The 24,371-nt window shown below is 38.1% G+C and overlaps 2 protein-coding genes across 3 annotated transcripts; one reads left to right on the forward strand and one right to left on the reverse strand.

Moving 5' to 3' along the window:
* Positions 1-259: 259 nt before the first annotated feature.
* On the forward strand, positions 260-5,678 carry LOC122038334. Of its 2 annotated transcripts, none has more exons than XM_042598033.1 (14): positions 260-546; positions 1,899-1,989; positions 2,108-2,192; positions 2,346-2,430; positions 2,706-2,775; positions 3,180-3,249; positions 3,436-3,481; positions 3,638-3,824; positions 3,965-4,170; positions 4,296-4,370; positions 4,599-4,668; positions 4,805-4,885; positions 5,160-5,239; positions 5,360-5,678. In XM_042598033.1, exons 1-14 carry the CDS (start codon positions 425-427, stop codon positions 5,436-5,438), a joined length of 1,347 nt encoding a protein of 448 aa, XP_042453967.1. In that variant the 5' UTR covers positions 260-424; the 3' UTR covers positions 5,439-5,678. The 2 variants fall into 2 exon arrangements, with proteins under 2 accessions (XP_042453967.1, XP_042453965.1); XM_042598031.1 differs by having other exon boundaries at positions 262-546; positions 3,578-3,824.
* Positions 5,635-7,652, reverse strand: LOC122038335 (thioredoxin-like 4, chloroplastic). The gene is made up of 4 exons (XM_042598034.1): positions 7,015-7,652; positions 6,358-6,411; positions 6,057-6,206; positions 5,635-5,964 (listed from the first exon to the last, which is right to left on the reverse strand). Exons 1-3 carry the CDS (start codon positions 7,480-7,482, stop codon positions 6,096-6,098), a joined length of 633 nt encoding a protein of 210 aa, XP_042453968.1. The 5' UTR covers positions 7,483-7,652; the 3' UTR covers positions 5,635-5,964; positions 6,057-6,095.
* Between the last annotated feature and the right edge of the window lie 16,719 nt (positions 7,653-24,371).

Below are 24,371 nucleotides of genomic sequence, written 5' to 3' on the forward strand. Positions count from 1 at the left end.
CAATTTTAAATTTTTTATGCTTATTACTCTAACCCAATTCTTAAACCAAGCAATCGAGAGCTTTAAAATAAATTAATAAATTAATTGATCGAGGCTTCGGATCATCTGAGATGTCTCGACATTTGAGGGAAAACTATGCTGGTGCCCCTGGGCCATGGCGGATGTGCAGGTTGTGAGGCTAACAAGCTAGTGTCCTCCGGTTCCAGTGCAAGACAAATTGTATACTTGTAGTACACCAAGCGATGGCGACCCTTAAAAATCTTCTTTAGATTTTATGCCCGTCCACAGAATATCCTTCCACGGTTCCGACTCCAGGGGGCTCAACTCTGCTGCACGTGTCGCCGGCTGCCAGTACTTCTGATCGCTCCGTTTCAAGCAGCAGCTGCAGCAGCAGCAGAAAAGCTGAAGCAGGGAAGAAGAAGAGATGACCATGACGTGGGCCAGGGTGGGGAAGTCGGCGCAAGGATTGCCAGCGCGCTCTCTCCTACTCTGCTTCACTGTCTTTCTCGCTCTCAAGATCGACAAATCCCTTTCCTTCTGCTGGTGGTATGTTTAGTTTCTCCTTCTTTTTGTTTAATCTTAATTTGTATTTCAGTTTGTTTATTTTTTTGTGAGGGTTTATGATGATGTTTTCTGGTTGGAAAATTCTCTCTGTTCTTGTTTTCCCCTCTAGAAAAGAAACGTCAATTCTTTAAGCATAGAAGAAATCAAAAGTAACCTCTGTTTTCTCAAAGCTCTCTCTCTTTTTGTTGGTCTATCAGTTGTTCCTTGCTAAAGAAGAAAAAAGTAGCTGTATCGATTGTTATGCATGCGTGGTTAGTTCAGTGGATTGCTTGATCTAACTGAAATAATTGATGCAGATTAGGAAGGAATATCAACTGGTGAGAAAAATGAGAGATCAGGAGCCGCCTGTAATTTTTCTCTACAACTTCTGTAATGGTGTGGAAATTGGCACCAAAGACTACCTTGCCAGTTGCCAAAAGGATGAGAAACTAAACCTGAAAATAGATTGCGGTATACCAATAGTACAAATGATTCGGACCGTAAAAAATTTCCCTTCCAACTAGAAGACCCCAAGGAGAGTATTTCATCACAACAATCTTGGTTTAGGTACCAATGCTGCATTACCTAACCCCAAGGAAAGTATTCCATCACAAGAACCCACCACCATTTGTATAGGGAGGTTATGAAGTTTGAGGTTAACAGACCAAGCCCTCCATACTCCATAGGATATGGATGCCGAATGGAAGAACCTAAATGTTACCATGCTGCCATAGAAAGTTCCTTCTAATCTGATCAAATCTGCAAGAAGCAGGTAAACCCTAGCTTGATACAAAGACAAAGTTCAAGACATTTTTTTATGCATATGACAGGAAGATCCTTTTCTAAGGTTCAATTCTACCTACCACTTTGGAACCATTTTATCCTGAGAGGTTATATTGGGCTTTCTGACACCCATCTGAAATCCGAGATATGGGATGCGCTCTTACCACAGTCTATTGGAAATTGAGAAGACTGAAAGGATAGCCTATAGATTATGATACCCTTGAGATCATTGAGAAAAGTAGTGTATCTTCTGTAAGTTGAAGAACTCGAAGACAAAGGGGTGGCAAAGATCAATTAGCTAGTTATTCATACTGCTGCTTTAGTTCCCTGGCCTTAGATTCTAAAGTGAAAATTAGCTAATAATTGAATCCAAGTTTTCCTTGACAATTTGAATGTTTGGCAAAAAAACTTAATATATGAGTTCTCAGCATCACAAAATATTATGATATTTTCATTTTTGTGTTAAGTTTTGGGGTGTGATGGCATTGCTTTTTCTTTTCCAACAAGATTCGAATATGATGAATTTTCTACCTCTCATAATGGTTTAATGCATGCTGCATCTGTACATGTAGGTTTGTTTTTGTTCCTCTATGGTTGTTTCATGTGGCTATCGCACGGCATAGATTCTCCTTACCCGCTCCATTATTACCCCATGGTCGCCAGGTAAGTTTAGCTTATTCTGATTTATGTTCCTGAAGAGATCCAATACATCGGCATCATTTGTGTTTGTGAACTGTTTCTATTGTGCTGACAGTGAATTGATTTTTTATTTTGACAACAGTGGGCTCCTTGTCATGCTGTTGTTGCAACGCCATTGCTTGTTTCATTTGAGCTACTTATTTGCATTTACCTCGAGAACATTGATGGTAAATATCAAGGACTTGAGTGATTTGTGTTTCGTTAGTCCTTTCCATTCTTGTTCCTTTAAACTATACAGATCAGCATTTTTCTATATATATTTTCCATTGCAGTAGTTTGTAATGTACATAAATTGTCTGATTCAATATACTATTTCCTAGCTGGTAGCAAACCAGTCATGGACTTAAAAGTTGTCTTTCTTCCCCTTTTGGCTTTTGAGATCACGGTCCTTATCGACAATTTCAGGTGATTTCTTATGCTGTTCCTGCTAGCACTTCAATTTATTTCTATTATATTGTGGAGTTTTACATATTCTCTCTAATTTTGTATTCATCAAAGAGGATTGAACCACAATGTTAGGGCTTATTGTGCATGTATTAAACTGAGACTAAATTGGTTGACTTGAACTATAGTTTATTCTATTTCATGTCTTCCTGATCATTTTGTCCTCATTCTTTTTTTCTTCTGTAAACATATTGGGGAGTTTAACATGTTTGCATTGTCATCTGAATTTTGCACAGGACATGCAGGAATTTGATCCCAGCAGACGAAGAAACCGTGTGCAGTGAAGTTATTTACGAAACACTTCCAGTAAGACGGATTATATGATATAGTTAATAAATTAAGATTTGTTCCTTTATTATTAATATTTTCTCTGTTAGTTTGATAGTCATTAATTCAACATCTGAATTGTAGAACAATGATTTATTGTAACTGATGCAATGTAGTTTGAACTTGCGATATTCTGGGTAATTTTCTCACAAAATGGCTGATGCTAAATTATTTAATTTCATGAGATTGCAATATACAAGCTGTATGATACTTCATTTGAATTGCATGACCCAATATTTTTGCCACAAAATTTCCTCTATTTTTTTATTATTTTTATTTTTGTTCTTTTGAGCTATTCAGAATGAATATCAATACCTGTACTGGACAACATTGTGTTAGTTATTTTAGCTTTAAACTGATAAACTTGTGAAATTGTGTTTCAGCACTTTTGGGTTGCGATCTCAATGGTGTTTTTGGTAGCCACTACTTCTTTCGTGCTTCTTAAGCTATGTGGTAAATCTCAGTCTTGTCTTGGTTTTTCGGTAACAGAAACACAAAGATCAAAATGGTTTTCTCGGCGGATCGCATTGCCATTCCTTGGCTGGACATGACTAATTAAAAAGATAAAGCTCCATTTTATAGTAAACTATTAGTATGGATTTTCTCACATGATCAACTTTTATTTTGAACTTTTTGCAGGAGATGTTGATGCCTTAGGGTGGTGGGAGTTATTTATCACCTTAGGGTAATGTTTCTTATCGCTTGCTGAGAATTGTAATTTTAAGAAAATGGGAAATCAATTGTTTGTTTATTTATAGCGGGTTTCTGCATCTTTAATCAGCATTGCAGAATCCTTTGCCTTTCTTGTTTGTACAAAGTGGCTTAATCCACTATTGCATAGATCATTCCTCATTGGTGAAGCAAGTTCGCCCTCTACGATAGATGGATATCATAGTTTGATCAGTGGCCTTCCCTCTTCTATGGAAAGACATAATGAAGATAGAGTATGTGGCTTGCAAGATATAGGAAGCCATGCGATGAAAGTTCCAGTTGTAGTTTTTCAAATTCTCTTGTGCATGCGTTTAGAGGTATGTTTCGAGAAATCTAAATTCCTCGCGTATTACTTTATGCATGTTTCACGTTGGAAATCTCCCTTCTGTATGACTACCAAGGTAGTCTTGATCACCACACTGGACTATTGCTTGACACTGTCTCTGATATTTTCCAGGGGACACCGCCTGCTGCTAAAGATATTCCTATTGTTCAACTTTTCTCGCTCATATATATAGTGCAAGGCCTTGGAATCTTATTTGCCACATGGAGATTGTTGGAGAAGCTCTTCATTTTGCTAAGGAGGGGATCACTTCCAGTAAGATATGATACAATGTCAAGGAAAGCATACAATTTATTTGCAAGCATCCATCACGGTTCAAGGTTATTATCACTAGGATTTTGGGCGGAAAACTAGAATGAAATGGGGGGCCTTCATTGTGTGAAGGCTCCCTGTACAGCCACATAATCTGGCTAATTTGATCCCGTATGTTGAAATAATGATGCAGGCTACTTGGTTGGTGGTGTACCGATGAAAGAAGCAAAGAAGAGCAAGCATATCTAGTTTCCGCTGGGTCCAATGGGTTTGTATCACTTCATACTGTTAGCTCTTTTATTCATTGAAACTTTCTACAATATCATATAATTTTCCCGACTTTTCTTTTAGGATCCAAGTTTGCATATGTATAGAAACTCTTGAAAAGCATAATGATGTACAACATCACCTTGCTAATTATTTTAACGGATAGGCATTTAATCGTATCTTAGTACTAAGATTGTTGTGTCTAATTATTTATGTATGTTATCTTCAGATACGATACCTTTTGTGGCTATTCTCCTGATGTGGTGAAGAAAATGACGAAGAAAGATCTCACTCAAGAGGTATTTCTATCTTCCCTTTCGTTTTATCTCAGTAATCGTTTTCAAAATTCTTACATGGATTTCTCTATTTGCTAAACAAGTTGATGGATGCTATGATCATTTCCATTGATTATTGTATCTATTTTTTGTTGCTTAGGTTTGGCGACTTCAAGCGGCTTTGGGAGAACAAACTGAAATCTCAAATTGTGCTCAAAAGGAGTATGAAAAATTCCAAAATGTACTGCCCTTCCTACTCCATGATCCATTATTTAACTGGAACTAACACAGTAAATAGTGCACTTTAAGGAACTCAGGCTCGATCATAATTTCTTCATTCTCAAACTATTTATAGATAGAAAAGATATCTACTGAATGATGCACAAAAAGACATATAAAGGAAGTATGTCAAGCATGAACGGAGATGATGAAGTATCTAGTCAGTTGTAGAAATATGTAGAGCGTGTATCTATTGCTCTAATAACTAGATTTATGGATTGTTTAACTTCTTGTAGGAGAAGGTTCTTTGTAGGATTTGCTTCGAGGAGGAGATCTGTGTTGTCCTTATTCCCTGTCGGCACCACATACTATGCAAGTAAGTTGCACAGAAGAGTCTCAATCTTCTCAAATTTAACTGCAAATTAACCAGTATATACTAATCAAATCTGATGAAATTAGAAGACTAACAGCAAATCTTTGCTTCACCACTTTGTAGGTCCTGCTCTAAGAAGTGTAATAAATGTCCCGTTTGTCGTGTTGTCATTGAGGAATGGATGCAGCTATGCCAAGTATGATCACACCAAGAACAACAAAAAGAGCTTAGCTTAATTGCAGACTGACTTCACGTTCCTATATGGTATGGTTTTATACAAATTAGATTAGTCGTGTTCTTGAGTTGATACCCTCCCTGTAATCTTCCTTCCCCACACAAAAGGCCTCTCTTTTCGTTATGTTATATAAAAGCTTACTTCAGTTGATGAACCAGCAACATGTAAATCTCTTTCTAATGTCCACAGCTGTTAGTAATTTGTTCATCTCTAGACCACAGAGCTAGAAACATCACATACAATTCTTTCAGCCAAATCTAATAAAATTTGAGTTATAGACTTTAACAATAGATGAAGAGGAAGGCGAAGATTCAACAGCTCTTGAATGATGACAAATTTATCAACTGAATCAGAATCCGTCAACCATAAATTTTCATGGACACATGTATAAGTGAAGAATGGCAAACTACCACATTGTTTCAAGCCCCTGGAGAAATAGCCATGGCGAGTATAGGCAAAGAAGTGGAATGTTGTATCGCTGCAGGTTGATTACCTAGAAAGAAATAAGATCTCAGTTACAAATGTAAAAGCTAAACTTACCATAGGTCAGTGATCTGTAAGGCAAAATGAGTGTTAATACAAAACCTGCTGCAGCTCGTGAAGCAGCATCTCCAACATGCACATTTATGCCGAAGAAGTGTATTTGAGAATGGCAGCTACAATCCTCTCCTTGTCTCTGGTTGGAAATGCTTCCAGCAGCACTCCATTTTTATAGAAGTGAAACAGTGGCACTGCCTGCACAAATCACACTCTGGAGTGGGTTGGGCAGCTTAAGGGTGTAATCTTTGTTTACCATTATTTGAATGTAGACCTTTCATTTGATCCCAACGCGAAACCTGTCTAATATTATTAATCAAATTTAGTATGTAAAATGAAAGAAACATACCCTTATTCTCAGCCGTTCTGCCACCTCTGATTGCTCATCATATTCATCAATAACCTAAAGAATGCCACAATTAGCAATTTGCAAAATTTGCAATGCAACAATGTGCAGAACAAGGAATGGTTCTTACGTAGAACAAGGCCAGATAGAGAAGAATATCAAGGGGGCATGCTGTAGCATGAAAAATTTGCAAAAGAAAGGGATTCTATTTCCTTATAGTAATTTGTTTTATCTTCACAGAAATAGTGTTTCTGGTTCTGCAACATGAATTTGTGGGTGTGATTTAGGAATTCCAAGCTTTCGAGGAATCCATATTCTTCTTCCAAGACAAGTAATTCAGTGGAAGTTGGGAATGTGAATTCCGCTTTCATATTTCTTTTCATTTTAATCATTTTGTCAACAACATCATGAATCTGTGGAGCTATCAAGAAAACATAATTAATCTAGCACACTGAATCATCTATCTATCAGATGCAAATTCCCAATAGAAGTTTATACTACAATCCTTCTTAGATATCAGTTGCAGAAAGAATTGACATGAGAAACGATGGCATGGACTCGGACAGTTAAAATCCAATCAAGGTTGCAGTTCAAACAACGAGAATTCGGTGCTAAAAAATCTCACACGGGCAAAACGACAAACATTACACGGGCACTCACATTGTGCTTCAAGAAGACCACCTCCGGCTCCGCCTGGCGATCGCCAGCACACTTGCACAGCTTGGCGAAGCCCTGCTCGATGTACTTGCAGCTGCCGCAGGAGGTGCGGTAGAAGTCTACCACCACGAGCGCCCCCGCCGCCTTGGCCCTCTCCATGATCCTCGAGAACTCATCCTCCGTCTTGAACTCCCTCACGCAGTCTACCGGGCAAACATCCTCCTCCTCCGCTTCTCCGCCGCCACTGCCGATTTGGGAATCCGTAACGACGTTCAACGGGAGATTGTTCCTCTGCTTCAGTACCAAGCTTTGCTCGTGGGAGTGACGGAATCTGATTTGGGCAGCTCTTGCACGAACCAAAATGGAATCTTGACGCCCGATTGGAGATTTTGGAATCATAAAGAAGCAATCAAACGATGATCTTGGACGGCGGGAGAGTCTGCTGACAGGGAAAAAAGAGCAAGAACTCATCTTGACGCCGGCATCACAGATTACTGCACGATCGAAAGTTGTTGAGGAAGTGATCCCTTCTTTTCCTCTGTCATCCAGAAAAAGTTTTGCATTAATCAATGAGATGATCAGAAATGGAGAACGAGAGGAAGAGATTGGAGGAGGATGTGGGTTTGGAACGATATCTAGACAGTGAACGAGTGGACGCGATGGGATTCAACTTTTTCAAAATGCCCCTGAAATAAAATGCCACTGACATTTCATCTTTTAATATTATCTTTATTTTAAAACTAGGCCAAAAATGAAGGGTAAAAATTTAAGAGCTCGGCAAAAGAATATTTCTAAAAAAAATAAATTGAAAGGGCAATTTATCATCTTCACATAATCAGTAAACGAATTATAAGGAACAACTATAATTAATATAATAATCTTTTACTATAAAAATAAATTAATAATTGCTACAATAATTATTTAGCAGTGGCCGCTATAATAATACTATGATACTTTTATTATTTTTGAAATAGTTTTGATAAAGTTTTATTTTTTTTACAAATTTAGTAAAATAATTTTTATTTAAAAGTATTTGTACAGAGGCTACACATTCTAGTTGTTACTCCCTACTAAAGAGTATTCACTCAGTTTCTTTAAACATAAAATTTATTTTATATTTTATATTTTATATTTTACGTAAAAAAATCATTACACCAGTTATCTATTTTTCTCTAAATTTAGATTTCATGAATAACACTTCTTTAAATTTAGGAAATCTCTAAATTTAAAAAATGAAGTATATTCCCTAAATATTAAAATATCTTTTAAATTAGAAAAGAGGAAAAAAAATAAAAAAAATGTATTGAATAATAAAAGTAGATATTATATAGCACAGAGAGAAAATAATAAAAATATGGGAAGAGAGAAAAAAATAATAATAAAATAAAATAGTATAAATTTTAGGATAGTTGATATGTAATATATAGTAAAAAATAATTATTTAAATTTAATAAAGTGTATGATTTATTTTAAATTTTAGAGATACGATAAATTTATGCATATCCTCTAACAACAACTTGGAAATAAAGGTATTTTATAAAAAAAAAAAAAAATGATAAATTACTCTTTGATTTATTTATTTAATAAAATGACCCTTTTGATAATTCAATAATCAAGGTCTTCCTTTTTATTTTTATCCAAAATTAAAAGGGTGTTATCTAAATTACCTGATTCGGTAATAATGAGGGGTCCCATTAAAAATAAGTCAAAGTAAGGAAAATCAGTTGATGTGGAAGACAAAGTCAAATGGGGTATCCAGATTGACCGAGTTGACCATGCAGGACTGAGCATACCGCGTATGGCCAAGTGGGCCAGTTGCGGCTGAACGCATGGTAATAACTTTATAGACAAGTAAACCGGGCTCTCTACTGACTGGGTAAAATGATCCTTCAATAACAAAGAGAAATAAGCAATAACTGGTCTCGCCAACTGGGCTTTGCGTCCGATCAGGGCTGGATAATCGTGGGCAATCATGAAGTAAGGAAAGAGACCAGTCGACATACCCTGAGGACATTGTTAAGCGGAAGTAGCCCAGTCGAGTGGACCCCGATTGGCTACACATTGTTGGGACCTTTGTGCCCGCTAGGGGGGGTGAATAGCGGTTCGTCGCGTGCTTACGTCGTTTGCTTCGTCTTGATGGTTTGCAGCGGAATACAACTCGAAGACAAACTATACAATACTAACAAGTAGGATTTACTTGGTATCCACTTCAAGAAGAGGTGACTAATCTAAGGATCCACACACCGACTCACTCCTCCACTATGAAACACTCATTCTCGGCCACAGCCGGAGGCGGAGAAGCCTCGTACAAATCCAAACACACAAATACAACTCACACAAGAAGAGAAATACAAGTGAAAACACACTCTTCTTGCTTACTTGTTGTGTGTTGTTGTTGTCTCTTGAATCTTGGAGATGCACTCCAAGAACTCTCAAGAGCTGGCAAAAATCTCGGAGAAGATTGCTGGTGAAAATTGGAGAAAACCGCAGGAGAAGAACGCAAAGTTCTGCGGAGAAAACGCTCCGCCAAGGCTTTAAATAGTGCTCCCAATTGATCCAATCCATCCCCAATCGATTGCCACGTCAGCACCGCTCCATCGCAGCCGTCCATCACAGGCATCCTGCCCAACGGTCGAATCCCAATCGATCGACCGATCGATTGGGAACTTCTGAATCGATCGGTGGATCGATTGAGAAGTTTTCTGTGTTCTCGCAATCGCGCGAGAACTCCCTTGCCCAATCGTCTGTGCTCGCGATTTCACATCCCAATTGATCGACCGATCGATTGGGCCTTCCCACAATCGTAGCACACTCCAATCGATCCACTGATCGATTGGACTCTGGTTCAATCGATCGCCCGATCGATTAACCAGCCTGGACTTGACTCAAACTCAAGTCCAAATTCCCAAAACCCAACTCTCGGTCAACCGTGACCTATTGGGTCTCCATGCCTAGCATTTGGCCACACCCGACCAACCTCGAATTAGCCTTCTAGCCTCTTCCATCAGCCTTGTGTCCCTCGGATATCTCCTATCCTTCACGCCTTGCCTTTATGAGCTTCCTTCGGCCTCATCCTAGTTGTCGGATTATACCATCACACTCGACCAACCTTGAACTAGCCTTCTAGCCTCCTCCATCAGCCTTGTGTCCCTCGGATATCTCCCCATCCTTCACGTCTTGCCTTCAGGAACTTCCTTCGGCCTCATCCTCGTTGTCGAGTTCTCCTTGCCAAGTCACACTAGGACTTACCTTGCCAAGACCACATGCTTGGACTTACAACTTTTGTCAAGATCACACTTGGACTTTCCGTTGCCTGGCTCCTCACCAGGACTTCCCAAATGCTTGGCTCCTCACCAGGACTTTCTCCTTTACCAAGATCATACTTGGACTTTCAGTTGCCTGGCTCCTTACCAGGACTTCCCAAATGCCTGGCTCCTCACCAGAACTTTCTCCTTTGCCAAGATCACACTTGGACTTTCCAATTTGCCTAACCTCCAATTAGGACTTCCACCACTGTCTAAACTCCAGTTAGGACTTCCATATGCCTAACCTCCAGTTAGGACTTTCCCATCAACCTGGTCAACCTTTTGACCATCTCCACAATCGGACGATTGCCCTAGCAATCTCCATATGTTGTCAAACATCAAAACTCAAATCTCGACTCAAGCTTGACTCAAATCAAGCTTAGTCAAACTGGTCAAACTTGACAAAGGGAAATTTCCACAACAATCTCTCCCTTTTTGATGTTTGACAAAACCTCTAAGTTAATACCTCTAAGTTAGGCTAAATCCCATAGTCTTAACCTCTTCTTTATACCAAGGCTAAATCTCATAGATTTAACCTCTTTCTTATCACAAGGCTAAATCTCATAGTCTTAACTCATTCTTTATACCAAGGCTAAATCTCATAGCTTTAATCTCTTCCTTATCAAAAGGCTAAATCCCATAGCCTTAACTCCTTCTTTATACCAAGACTAAATCCCTAGCCTTAACATTCTTCTTGGGATGAAGGCCTAACTTAACCTTCCATTCTCTCCCTTTGTCACACATGAAAACCAGAAAACAAATTCTTCTCTATAAGAGTTAACTCTTCGTTGTTTACAACCTCATATGTTGTTAACAACCCCACAATGAAGATTTCATAGTCTTCATTGCCGCCAAAGCTCCTCCTTGAGCTCTACTTCACTTCACAATGCTCATCCTCGAGCATGCATCAACTTCCCAATGAAACTCCCATTCATTGTATTCAATGCTCCCCCTTGAGCACTAATCTTCTTCTCAATGCTCATCCAAGAGCATTTTTCATTTTACCAATGAAGGTCTGATCCCCTTCATTAACCCAATGCTCCCCCTTGAGCAGTAATCTACTCCATAATGCTCATCCGAGAGCATTTATCATCCTAGCAATGAAGATAACCAATCTTCCATTTCTCCCCAATACTCGACCCTGAGTATTAATTCATCACGAAAGTTTAACCCCCTTCCAAGGTCTTTGAAAAGATTTTTATGTTTTCAAAGAGTGACTCCCCCTAAAAACATGGTCAAACTTCTATCATTGCACCAACAATGACTTGGGGTTCCTAAATAATTAGGAAAATCAAAACTCAAAGTTTTGAGGTTCAAAATTCAATAATGAAACTAAACCTTAACCTAAACTTCACCTAAGTCTACATTAACCAAACCATGCTTGTTTTCATCATGAAAACTCCCCCTAAGTGTATATAAATATATTCCAAAGGGTTAAGAATGGTTAATGACCCTTGAAAATCAAAATTTGAAGTTTTAAGGTTCCAAAATTCAGAATTGAAACTAAACCTTATCCTAAACTTCACTTTGGTTTCTCTTAACCAATCCATACTTGTTTTCATTATGAAAAACTTCTCCTAAACGTATATAAATGTATTCTAAGGGGTTTGGAGTGGTTAACGAGACTCGAAGTGACTTGAAGTGCTGAAATCAGGCTTTTCCAGCCAAAAACAGACTTCCCAATAGATTGAAGTTGGGACTCAATCGATTGAAATCACTTCAATCGATCCATTGATCGATTCCGCAAGCTACTGCTCGCAGAAATTCCCTTTGAATCGATCGACTGATCGATCCAGCCTGGGTTAATCGATCGGCTGATCGATTGAACCCAATCCAATCGATCGGCTGATCAATTAGGTTTCTGATTTCTCTAAAATCCAATTTTAGCGAAATTCAGACACTCCCCAAAAATTTTACAAAAATTTAAAAATCATGAAAACTCATGTAGTCATTATTTAGGGTATACTTTATCAAGGAAAAATAGTTTTCTATGAAAATACTTTCTATTTTCAAAGATTGACATAACTTTGAAAAAACCCTTGAAAACTTCAATGTTTTCTCCTAGTTTGTGTCTAACTTTTCAATGATAATTACTATCAAAAGATAGTCTTCACCAAGATTTTCAAAAAGTATTTTAAAATCATTTTCAAAATCAATATCCAACCATGTTCTTTGGGCTCAATGCACATGACTTGTACATTAGCTTTCCCAATGATTGGAAATCACATGACTATATGCTTTGATGAACCTAAAACTCAACAAGATGCACTAAATCAACATCTTGAGTTTTGTTCACCATCTAACATCTCACTTGTATCTAACGTGTATTAAAACACATTCAAGTCACCTTATAGTTCTTGTGAGATGTATATTTGATTTTGCCCTAAACTAAGGGATCATACATATCTATCTAGACATTATAAGAGTTATGATCATTCACCTAAAATGTCATTTGGTATAATCACACTAATTGAGATATTTACCATTCATGATAAATGTCTTTTGTCCTTAATTACAAGGAAATTGACATAATGCATGATGATCAATGGCATACATCAAAATAAGCAATTTTCAAAAGAAAAACATGCTATAACTACGTGATTTATGTATAACATGACATGGTATTTTTGTATTTTTCATAATAAAAATGAATGCAACACATGATGTCATGACATATAATAGGCAGTCAATCATGACATTTTAGCATAAATAAAATATACCTAGATAATCTATCTAAGTATCCTCAATTCTTAGCTCAACCTTAAAATTAAATCCTAGATTGCCCAATTTCATCAAGAAGATGCCAAATCCCAACTTGGCATTTCTTTAATCTCTTGATTTATTTATGCCAATTAAAATCAAGCACATTCCTCAATTTTGGCATATTTATCCTTCCAAAGGAGTAATCACCTTAAACTTTAAGCCCGGATTTGTCTTTGACTCCCTAAGAACATACCAAAATTCAACTTGGTAGTTCATATGATTCTCCAAATTGTGTCAATTTAATTTGAACATAATTCCTTAAGATTTGGCACATGTTACTCTTTCCAAGAGTAACAATTTGGATTAAGTTTTACATTTCTCTTAATTCCCTAAGAAAATGCCAAATTCCAAATTTGACATTACTTTTGCTTCTCTCAAGTGTGTCAATTTAAATTAGATTCAACTCCTTAAATTTTGACACATTTTACTTTTTCAAAGAGTAACACAATAATCTTTTTCATTTTCAAAAGTTAACAATAACCTTGAAAATGCTCTCAAGTGTCAACTTTATCAAGGTTGGGTTAACTACCTTTCCAATTGGAATTGACACTCTCTAAACCCATCTAGGGTGTAGAGAATATGTTCCTAGGAACCCAATACCTATTGGTGCTCCTTGGATGCTCTAGGTACTCACTAGGGATAACTTCCCTAGATACCTTCCTAAGGACCTTTCTAGGCTTCTTAGAAGCTTTGATCACTTCTACTAGGTCACTTCTAGGGATAATTTCCCTTGTAACATTCTTTGTGACTTTGTTTGGCCTTTTTGGAGCCTTAGTCACATTGGTCTTGCCAAAAGTACTTTTAGGGATTCATTCCCTAATATCTTTGACTTGACTTCTAAACCTAGGGTTGACCCCATAGCTATATGGAATCCTATGGTATTGAGTCTCACTCTTCTTGGCTTTGGGTTTGTATCCCAAACCTCTATAACCATCGAATGACTCTTACCTAGTTCTCCCTAGAGTTTTCTCATTTTGACCCTTAAGTATATTATCCATTCTTGCTAGGGTCTTTTCTAAATTATCAAGTCTTGACCTCAAGGCTTGATTTTCACTCCATAAATCTCTAGATTTTGGTTTTTCCTTAAATTCTTGAGCATTTCTATTCTTAGACATATATCTAAAGTCCTTAGTGTTATTGCCTAAGTTGTTATTTACCTTCCTAATCTTAGGTGTGGTAAATCTAGCATGAGGAGGAATATATTTTCCCTTAACACTATCATGCTTTCTACTTTCATGATAATTTACATTAAAATAATAAGTGTTATTTCTAACATGTATTTTCTCATGTGTAAAAGGAATAGGTTCATTAAATAATACCTTGGTTTTTACCTTGGAAGCTCTCCCTAGACTTGTGCTTCCTCCTTTTACCTTGACCGACTTCTTCCCCTTTGGACATTGACTTCGATAATGCCCATTTTGATTACACAAGAAACACACAATGTGTTCCTTGCTCTTCTTTGTTGTGGGGATTGTTTCCTTGGGCTTCTCCTTGCCCTTGGGTACTACTTGTCTCTTCTTCTTGGCTAACTTGGGTCACTTGCTCTTGTAGTGCCCATACTCCCTATACTCAAAGCAAATGATATGATTTTTGTTATTTACAATTGAAGTTTCTATATCTTTGCTTATAGAGATGATGCTTGATTCTCCATTTGATGTAGCTTGAATTGTGGATGTAGCATTATCTTCTTCTTCTTCTCCTCTTGAGGGTGTGAGTGCTTCCACCTCTTCAATTCGTGAGGATGTGGATGCTTCCACCTCTTCCTCTCTTGAAGATGTGGATGATCTCTCCTTATCTTCCTTCTCCTCCTCTCCTTTTTCTTCCTCGAATGTTGCACTCGTGTCAACATTCGATTGATCCTTCTCTTCTTGGACCAATGAGCCCTTCTCCTTGGGCTCCTCCACTCCTTGGAGTTGTGTAGGACTCTCATGATAAGCAATGATCTTTTTCCAAAGATCACTTGCACTTGTGTATTCACCTATACTCACAATGATATTAGAAGGTAATAAATTTAGCAAAATTTTAGTTACCTCCTTATCGGCCTCCGCTTGTTCCCATTGTTCCTCGATCCAATGTCGAGGTCGGAGGCGCTTCCCCTTCTTGTCCGTTGGAGCTTCAAATGGATCCTCCAAGACCATCCATTGGTTCCAATCCATTTGGAACCAAGTCTCCAATCGGTTCCTCCAAAAATTGAAGTCCTCTTTGTCGTATGGAGGTGGAATCCGGATGCCCCATCCGAGAGATCCTTCACTCTCCATCTTCTTTTTCCTCTAGCTTCTTGCTCTCTTGGCGGTTAGTCCGTAGAAGAGTGACCTCACTCTGATACCAATTGTTGGGACCTTTGTGCCCGCTAGGGGGGTGAATAGCGGTTCGTCGCGCGCTTGCGTCGTTTGCTTCGTCTTGATGTTTGCAGCGGAATACAACTCGAAGACAAACTATATAATGCTAACAAGTAGGATTTACTTGGTATCCACCTCAAGAAGAGGTGACTAATCCAAGGATCCACACACCGACTCACTCCTCCACTATAAAACACTCCTTCTCGGTCGCAGCCGGAGGCGGAGAAGCCTCGTACAAACCCAAACACACAAATATAACTCACACAAGAAGAGAAATACAAAAACACAAGTGAAAACACACTCTTCTTGCTTACTTGCTGTGTGTTGTTGTTGCCTCTTGAATCTTGGAGATGCACTCCAAAAACTCTCAAGAACTAGCAAGAATCTTCGAGAAGATCGCTGGTAAAAATCGCAGAAACCCGCAGGAGAAGAATGCAAAGTTATGCGGAGAAAACGCTCCGCCAAGACTTTAAACAGTGCTCCTAATCGATCCAATCCATCTCCAATCGATTTCCACGTCAGCACCGCTCCATCGCAGCCGTCCATCACCGGCATCCTGCCCAACGGTCGAATCCCAATCGATCGACCGATTGATTGGGACCATCTGAATCGATCGGTGGATCGATTCAGAAGTTTTCTGTGTTCTCGCGATCGCGTGAGAACTCCCCTGCCCAATGGATTGACCGATCGATTGGCAGCTCTCAATCGATCGCTCGATCGATTGGGAAGGCTTCTGTGCTCGGAATTTCACATCCCAATCGATCGACCGATTGATTGGGCCTTCCCACAATCGCAGCACACCCCAATCGATCCACTGATCAATTGGACTCTGGTTCAATCGATCGCCTGATAGATTGACCAACCTGGACTTGACTCAAACTTAAGTCCAAATTCCCAAAACCCAACTCCCAGTCAACCGTGACCTGTTGGGTCTCCATGCCTAGCATTTGGCCACACCCGACCAACCTCAAACTAGCCTTCTAACCTCCTCCATCAGCCTTGCGTCCCTCAGATATCTCCCATCCTTCACGCATTGTCTTTAGGAGCTTCCTTAGGCCTCATCCTAGTTGTCGGATTATACCACCACACTCGACCAACCTTGAACTAGCCTTCTAGCCTCTTCTATCAACTTTGCGTCTCTCGAATATCTCCCCATCCTTCACACCTTGCCTTCAGGAACTTCCTTCGGCTTCATCCTAGTTGTCGAGTTCTCCTTGCCAAGTCACACTAGGACTTACCTTACCAAGACCACATGCTTGGACTTACAACCTTTGCCAAGATCACACTTGGACTTACAACCTTTTCCAAGATCACACTTGGACTTTCCGTTGCCTGGCTCCTCACCAGGACTTCCCAAATGTCTGGCTCCTCACCAGGACTTTCTCCTTTGCCAAGATCATACTTGGACTTTCAGTTGTCTGGCTCCTCACCAGGACTTCCCAAATGCCTGGCACCTCACCAGGACTTTCTCCTTTGCCAAGATCACACTTAGACTTTCCAATTTGCCTAACCTCTAGTTAGGACTTCCACCATTGCCTAAACTTCAGTTAGGACTTCCATATGCCTAACCTCCAGTTAGGACTTTCCCATCAACCTGGTCAACCCTTTGACCATCTCCACAACTGGACGATTGCCCTAGCAATCTCCATATGTTGTCAAACATCAAAACTCAAATCCCGACTCAAGATTGACTAACTCAAGCTTAGTCAAACTGGTCAAACTTGACCAAGGGAAATTTCCCCAACACACATGACCCCATCAAGTATGTTGTCATATCCTTTTGGAAGTTTGTGCCACTGACAGCAAGGCATGTCTAGCAAGCAATCGTACTTTAGAAGCTTCTAGGCTATCACATTAGAGGATTGGATAACTGCTTAAGGAATGGTGTCAGAGATACTTTTTGACCTATCTTTACAAGATCAGAGAGACGTTGGGGGGGGGGGGGGGGGGGGGGGGGCGAATAGTGATCGTCGAAAATTGATAGTGAATTAAATCAAAGTACGTAGCTAAAGAATAAAAGAAGAAAAGAAACAGAGAAGCCAAGCGCTAACACAAGTTAGTTTTACTTGGTTCGGAGCCTTCGACGACTTCTACTCTAAGACCCACACTTGTCGAGTGCTTTTGTTGGGTAATCCACTAATAGTTTGAATGATTACAAAAGTTAAGTACAAGAATTAAAAGCAATGTTACTGACAACTAAGAAAATGAGAAAGTCTTGATCGTCGGTTGTCAGAGAAGCTTTACAATGTCGTAGGAGTTTTTTTGAAATACCGAGCAAGAGTGAAAGTTGTAGAAGTTGGTGTTCTAAAGCTCATGGTTGAAGGCCTTTATATAGGCCCATTCCGAGTGCCTGGAACCCCTCCAGGTGTCTGGATCATGTGGTTCAGCCAGTCGACACGCTCCACATCAGCTTTTGGATGATTTTTTGAGTCCAGACACCTAGACCGACTCAGGGTACCTGGCCCAGTTTCGGGTGCTTGGAGTCTGGGCACCTAGAGTCCAGGCGTCGGATCCCTTCTAGGCTCCCGGATCCCTTCCGGGCACCTAGACTCCCCTTTTCTTCAACAGCTTTTTCCCTGCAAAAAAGGGTTAGTCTAGACAATAGAAAATATATTTATCCTATAAAATAGAGTGAGCACAACATAATAAAATAATAGTAATTATATCTTATCTCCTTGAGATCAGGATCTAGCTAAGGTCTCAACTTAGATTTCCTAAATGGACCTAAGTTAGATCGACGTCTACAATTCCCTCAAAGGGGAACATGTCCTTACTGGATCTCTCCTCCAGTTGTTTACCTTCACTTACCAACTGTGGTCGCTTAACTTACCTTTGACCCGCTAGGTCTTCCCACCAGTTGTTAGGTCCGCAGACTCAACTGGACTTCGACCGATTATCAGGTCCCATAAACCCAACCGGACTTCCCTCCAGATATCGAGTCTTGTGGACCTATCTAGATATCGCACCTGCTATTGGGTCTCGTAGACCTAGCTGAATTTTTAGTCTGGTGTCAAGTCATTCAGACCAGTTAACTCCTATACACTTGGTAGAAAGGTTAGACAAACACCACATCTAACTTTAACCTATTTATCATACATCAAAACCAAATTATTAGTGCAATCTGCACCAACAATCTTCTCTTTTTTGATGTAATGACAATCTGGGTTAAAGTTAGAAAAAAAACAAGTGTAATTAAGCAAACATTAAAATTTTAAATAAAGTGAGTTAGTATTGATTTTTCTAACCTAACCCACTATTCTCTCCATTTGGCATATATCAAAAAAAATTAATGCATGAAACATAAATAATAAAGGTTTAACAAAAAGTACTTTGCAACTTAGTTTTTCAAACAAGGTTTCAAATAATGATGCTTAAAAACCAACTATTTTAACTAGAAAGTGTTTATCTTTTCAAAGGAAAATTTTCAAGTAATGTTTTTTTAAAAAAACTTTACAAAGGTAAACACTCAGGTTCATTTTAAGGAGGATTAAATGTTTCAAAAATAATTTATATAATATTAATTTTACAAAAAAAATATTAGGAAATAAATTACCAGGGAAAATATTTTGAAATGTTTAACCTTTTTTTAAAAAAAAATTGCAAGGATAATTTTTATGAGAATTTTATAAGTAATTTTTCAAACATTTCAAAAATAATTTCTAAATAGAATAACTTTTAAAAATATTTTAAAGTTATTTCTCAAAATAATGCTAAAGTGTTTTTGCAGAACATTTTCAAAGAACTTTCAACGAAGTTTTTAAAATAATTTTCAAAATAGGTTCCGAAATACGATTTTGAAAATAAACTTTTTGAAATATGGTTTCCTTAAAAAAATGTTTAAGGAAGATTTTCAAAAAGTATAAAAGACATGTTTCAAATAAGCACCTTTCAAAAATATTTTCTAAATCATCCATTTTCAAAGTAATTTTGCAGAAACATTTTAAGAAAGAGTTTCAAAGTGGAAGATGATAGTTCTTGTAAAAACCTAAGTCGCATAAATTCTAGACAATCAAAATAAGAATTCGAATAGGAAAAATAAGAACATATGAGCATGGATCTTCGTTTCATCGAGAACATGGTATAAGAAAGTAAATACTATAATTACAAAGAATCTGAATGCAACGGAATTGTCATTGTTCTTCGTGTAGAGCTCGTCGATCCAACAATCTTGTGGAAGAGGAAGAAGAAGAAGAAGAAGATTGGCCTTCTGGAGGAGTTAGGGTTGATAGCACCGAATCCTCTTCGTCAATGGGGAATGAAAAGACGTCTCAAAGATGCCCTAATCCTCTGGGGACCAACCCATTATATAGTACACATCTATTATCACCCCATAGATAATCATAGATGTGAGATTATAAGTCTATATATATACTGAACATCTATTATCAACATATAGATGATAATAGATGCGGGACTAAAGGTTCTATACATACATAGTCTACATTCAATAACCGAACTCAATAAGCATAAGTCAGATTACTTTAAAGGGTTCAGATCGTATTCACATATGCAACTTACAAATAAGCCCACCTGATAGGGATAATTATATCCAACAATCTCCCACTTGGGCTATATGTGAGTTGTATTTAGAATACAAGTAAAATTTTAGTTGATATCAAACTTTATGTGCATAAGATACCCCTGTAAATAATCTGGTCCATTAACTTCATTGGTATAGGACTAAAGAGGTCATAGCTACTGTATATGATCGTAACAAGTCCTAACAGTAATCACAATACCAATGTCATTAATGACATATATCAAGATGTAGATGTGTAGAGTGAAAATTACATGAAATGTGATCAGTACATGTCAATTTTCAACTGATCCTAAGATAACCTCAAAAGAGGTCAGATCATATTTGCTAAATACTTTATGCTAAACTGCAATAGCAAATCATGATTAACTTTATGATTCCAAAAGGAATCTGTATCATATTTACAAACACTAAATGCTAAACAGCAGTAGTAAATGATGATATCATAGTCAGAGTGTTAAACAAACATATAAATTTCCATTAATATTTTGAACTTTAAGTACGTATAATAATCAAAAAAAATATTTGTCTTTATTATCAAATATAGAGCAATAAAATAAATACAAACTCCCACTAGATAAGTTCTTCTTCCATAAGAAGGACTCTCATATCCACAACATGCGTATGAAACACCTTAGGTACCAAGTCTTTGGTGAGTGGATCAGACAACATGGAATCTGTACTGATGTGCTCTACCATAATCTGACAACTTTGAACTCTTTCTTTAACCGCTAGAAACTTGATGTCGATGTGCTTGAACTTCGACGAACTATGGTTATTTTTGGCATAAAGTTCTGCGACTTTATTATCACAGTAGATCCTCAGTGGCCTGTCAATACCATCAACCATCTGTAATGCTGTGATAAAGTTCTGCAGCCAAATCTCGCAATTGGATGCTTCATAGCATGCTACCAACTCTGCCTCCATAATAGAAGTGGCTACTAGCGTCTGCTTGACGCTCTTCCAAGATATAGCCCCTCCAGCAAGCATGAAAATATAGCCTGAAATAGATCTTCTGCTATCTAAGCATCAAGCAAAATCAAAGTTTGAATATCCAATTACCTCCAGATGATCTGATCTCTAATACGTGAGCATATGTCCTTTAGTTCTTTGCAAATACCGCATCACTCTCTTTACCGCTTTCCAGTGTGATGGTCCTGGGTTACTAACATATTTGCCTAATATCCTCATTATAAATGCTATATCTGGTCGAGTATAAACTTGTGCATACATGAGACTTCCCACTGTTGGCGCATATGATAATTGCTCCATCTCCTTTATTTCAATTTCAAGTTGTGGACACTGTTGCAAGCTGAATTTGTCACCTCTTGACACAGGTATGTCACCGGGTGTACAGTTCTGCATACCATACCTTATAAGCACATTTTCAATATAGACCTGTTGTGAAAGTCCAAGAATGCCTCTCGGACGATCACGATAGATTTGTGTGCCAAAAACAAAGAATGCTTCACCAAGATCTTTTATTTCAAAATTACCAGATAGAAATGACTAAGTTTGAAGCAGCAGATCCTTATTATTGCTCGCAAGCAATATATCGCCCACATACAAAACAAGTATAACAAACTTGCTCCCACTAAACTTGACATATATGCACTGATCAATGAGATTTTCTTTAAATCCAAATGAGGTAACCACTTGATTAAATTTCTAGTACCACTGATGGGACATCTGCTTTAAACCATAAATGAACTTATTTAATTTACATACTAGATGCTTTGAGTCTTTAGACTCAATGTTATCTGGTTGCACCATATATATAGACTCCTCTATATCTCCATTGAGGAATGCAGTCTTTACGTCCATTTGATATAGCTCCAAATCATAATGAGCTACAAGTGCCATGATTACCCTAAGGGAGTCTTTAGTTGACACAGGTGAGAAAGTCTCCTTGTAATCAATGTTTTGTTAATGATTGAATCCATTGGCAACAAGACGAGCCTTATACTTTTTGACATTGCTCCTTGAATCTCGCTTGATTTTAAATATCTATTTACAGCCAACGAGATTCTTTCCTTCAGGCAATTCGACAAGTTCCCAAACATCATTGTCCGCCATAGACTTCAACTCTTCTTGTATGGCATTAATGCACCTTTCAGGGTTAGAGCATTGTTTGACTTCTTGGAAAGATATAGGATCACTCTCCCACCCTATGTCAAAATCATGCTCTTAGAGATAAACATAATCACAAGAATTTGTGATTCTCCGTTCCCTTGTGGATTGCCTTAAAGGTACTTGTGTTTGAGGTGGTTGAGATATTTGCTCATCAATATGAGGTAATACTTCAATTTCAGTGGCAGGTTCCTCAAATTGCATTGGAAATGTCATGAGAATATCTTGGTTTACTAGGCTCACTGGATGTGTGATACCCATAATGTGCGGTATGGTAGTCATACCGCTATTGATCGCACTAGTAGTAACCATAGGAGGATCGCCAATGCTTTTCTCAAAAGATACTTCCCTGATTTTGTCACTCCCATGTCCTCAATAAACTTAGCATTTCCTATTTCGAAGAAGAATCTATTAGAGGGATCATAAAATTTATACCCTCTTGACTTTTCAGAACATCCTACAAAATTACAGCTAATTATTCTTGAATCCAGTTTCCTTTCATTAGGCTTGTAAGGACTAGCTTCAGCTGGACAACCCAAGACGTGTAAGTTCCTAATGCTAGGCTTCTTACCCGTCCACATCTCGAATGAGGTTTTAGCTACTGCCTTACTAGGTACTCTATTAGAGGGATCATAAAATTTATACTCTCTTGACTTTTCAGAACATCCTACAAAATTACAGCTAATTATTCTTGAATCCAGTTTCCTTTCATTAGGCTTGTAAGGACTAGCTTCAGCTGGACAACCCCAGACGTGTAAGTTCCTAATGCTAGGCTTCTTACCCGTCCACATCTCGAATGAGGTTTTAGCTACTGCCTTACTAGGTACTCTATTGAGTAGGTAAACTATAGTCACTGCAGTCTTGAGTGCTTCACCCCACAAGGACTCTGGTAGAGAAGTGAAAGCCATTATACTTCTTACCATGTCTTTTAGGGTTCGATTGCGATGCTTAGTTATACCATTTTGACTGGGTGTACCAGGCATGGTATATTGAGGTACAATTACACACTCGGCAAGGTAATTTGCAAAAGGTCCTAAACGTTGTTCACCTGATCCATCATATCGACCGTAACATTCACCTCCACGATTGGATCAGACAATTTTAATTTTCTTACCTAGTTAAAGTTCAACTTCGGCTTTGAAAACTTTGAACATGTCCAAAGAATGTGATTTCTCATGAATAAGGTACAGATAGCCAAATCTGGAATAGTCATCTATGAAACTAATAAAATATGTGTATCCATTCCAAGATACCTTAGGGAATGGTCCACAAATGTCTGTATATATTAGCTCCAAAACATCACTACAATGGCTAACCCCCTTGTTCCTTTTGTTAGTGGTCTTCCCTTAACACACTCTATGCAGATATCAAAGTCTGACATGTCAAGGGAATCGAGAATTCCATGTGACATTAACCTTTCTAGGCGTTGTTTGGATATATGTCCTAAACGCCTATGCTACAACATTGAAGAATTCTCGTCAGTCAATTTATGTTTCGTACCTATATTATGCATTATTATGTTGTCAACCGTAGAAATAAAGGTGTTCAATTTATAAAGCTTATCAACCAAGGAATCATTACCAACCAACACTGAATTAAAAAAAATACTAAAAATTCAATTTCTAAATGAACAAAAATAACCTGATTTGTCCAAACAAGAAATTGAAATTAAATTTTGTTGAAAAGATGGTACAATAAATGTATTTTCTAAATCCATAAAAATATTGGTTCCTAAACAAAGCCTAAAAACACCAATCTACTAGACTTTAGCCTTCTTTCATTTCCTGTATAAATGTATCTTTCACTATCAAGAGGAAGTTGGCTCCTAAGACAACACTGTATAGTGATACTTATGTGAGTAGTAGCACCGATATCTATCCACTAAGTGTCAGTGGATATAATAGCTAGATTGACTTTCGAACTAACAAAGTTGAGAAAACTCCTAGAATCTGTAGTTTGTTTTCCTTTTCCTTTGTTATTGATCCTCTTTCATTTCTTATTTGAACCTTGAGATCTAGTTGCTAGGTGAGCACTTTCAGGTGTCTCAAGCCCTAGTTTGTCCCTTATGTTTCCTTTTCTAGTATACCGCATGGTTACCAACTTCGTATAAAGTGTGGTAGTCTCGACCTTTTCATTTAAGGTGAATCGGTCTGTCAATTGGTCCAAGAAACTCCTAGCATCTCCTCCCTCAGTTATTGAGTCCTTTATTGGTGCCAGTATGGAAAGCTTCATGATATTCAGACACATGCGATTTGATTTCTCCCACAGCTGAAATTCAGCCTTCTG

This window comes from Zingiber officinale, chromosome 1A (genome assembly GCF_018446385.1).
Source record: "Zingiber officinale cultivar Zhangliang chromosome 1A, Zo_v1.1, whole genome shotgun sequence".
Lineage (NCBI taxonomy): Eukaryota > Viridiplantae > Streptophyta > Magnoliopsida > Zingiberales > Zingiberaceae > Zingiber > Zingiber officinale.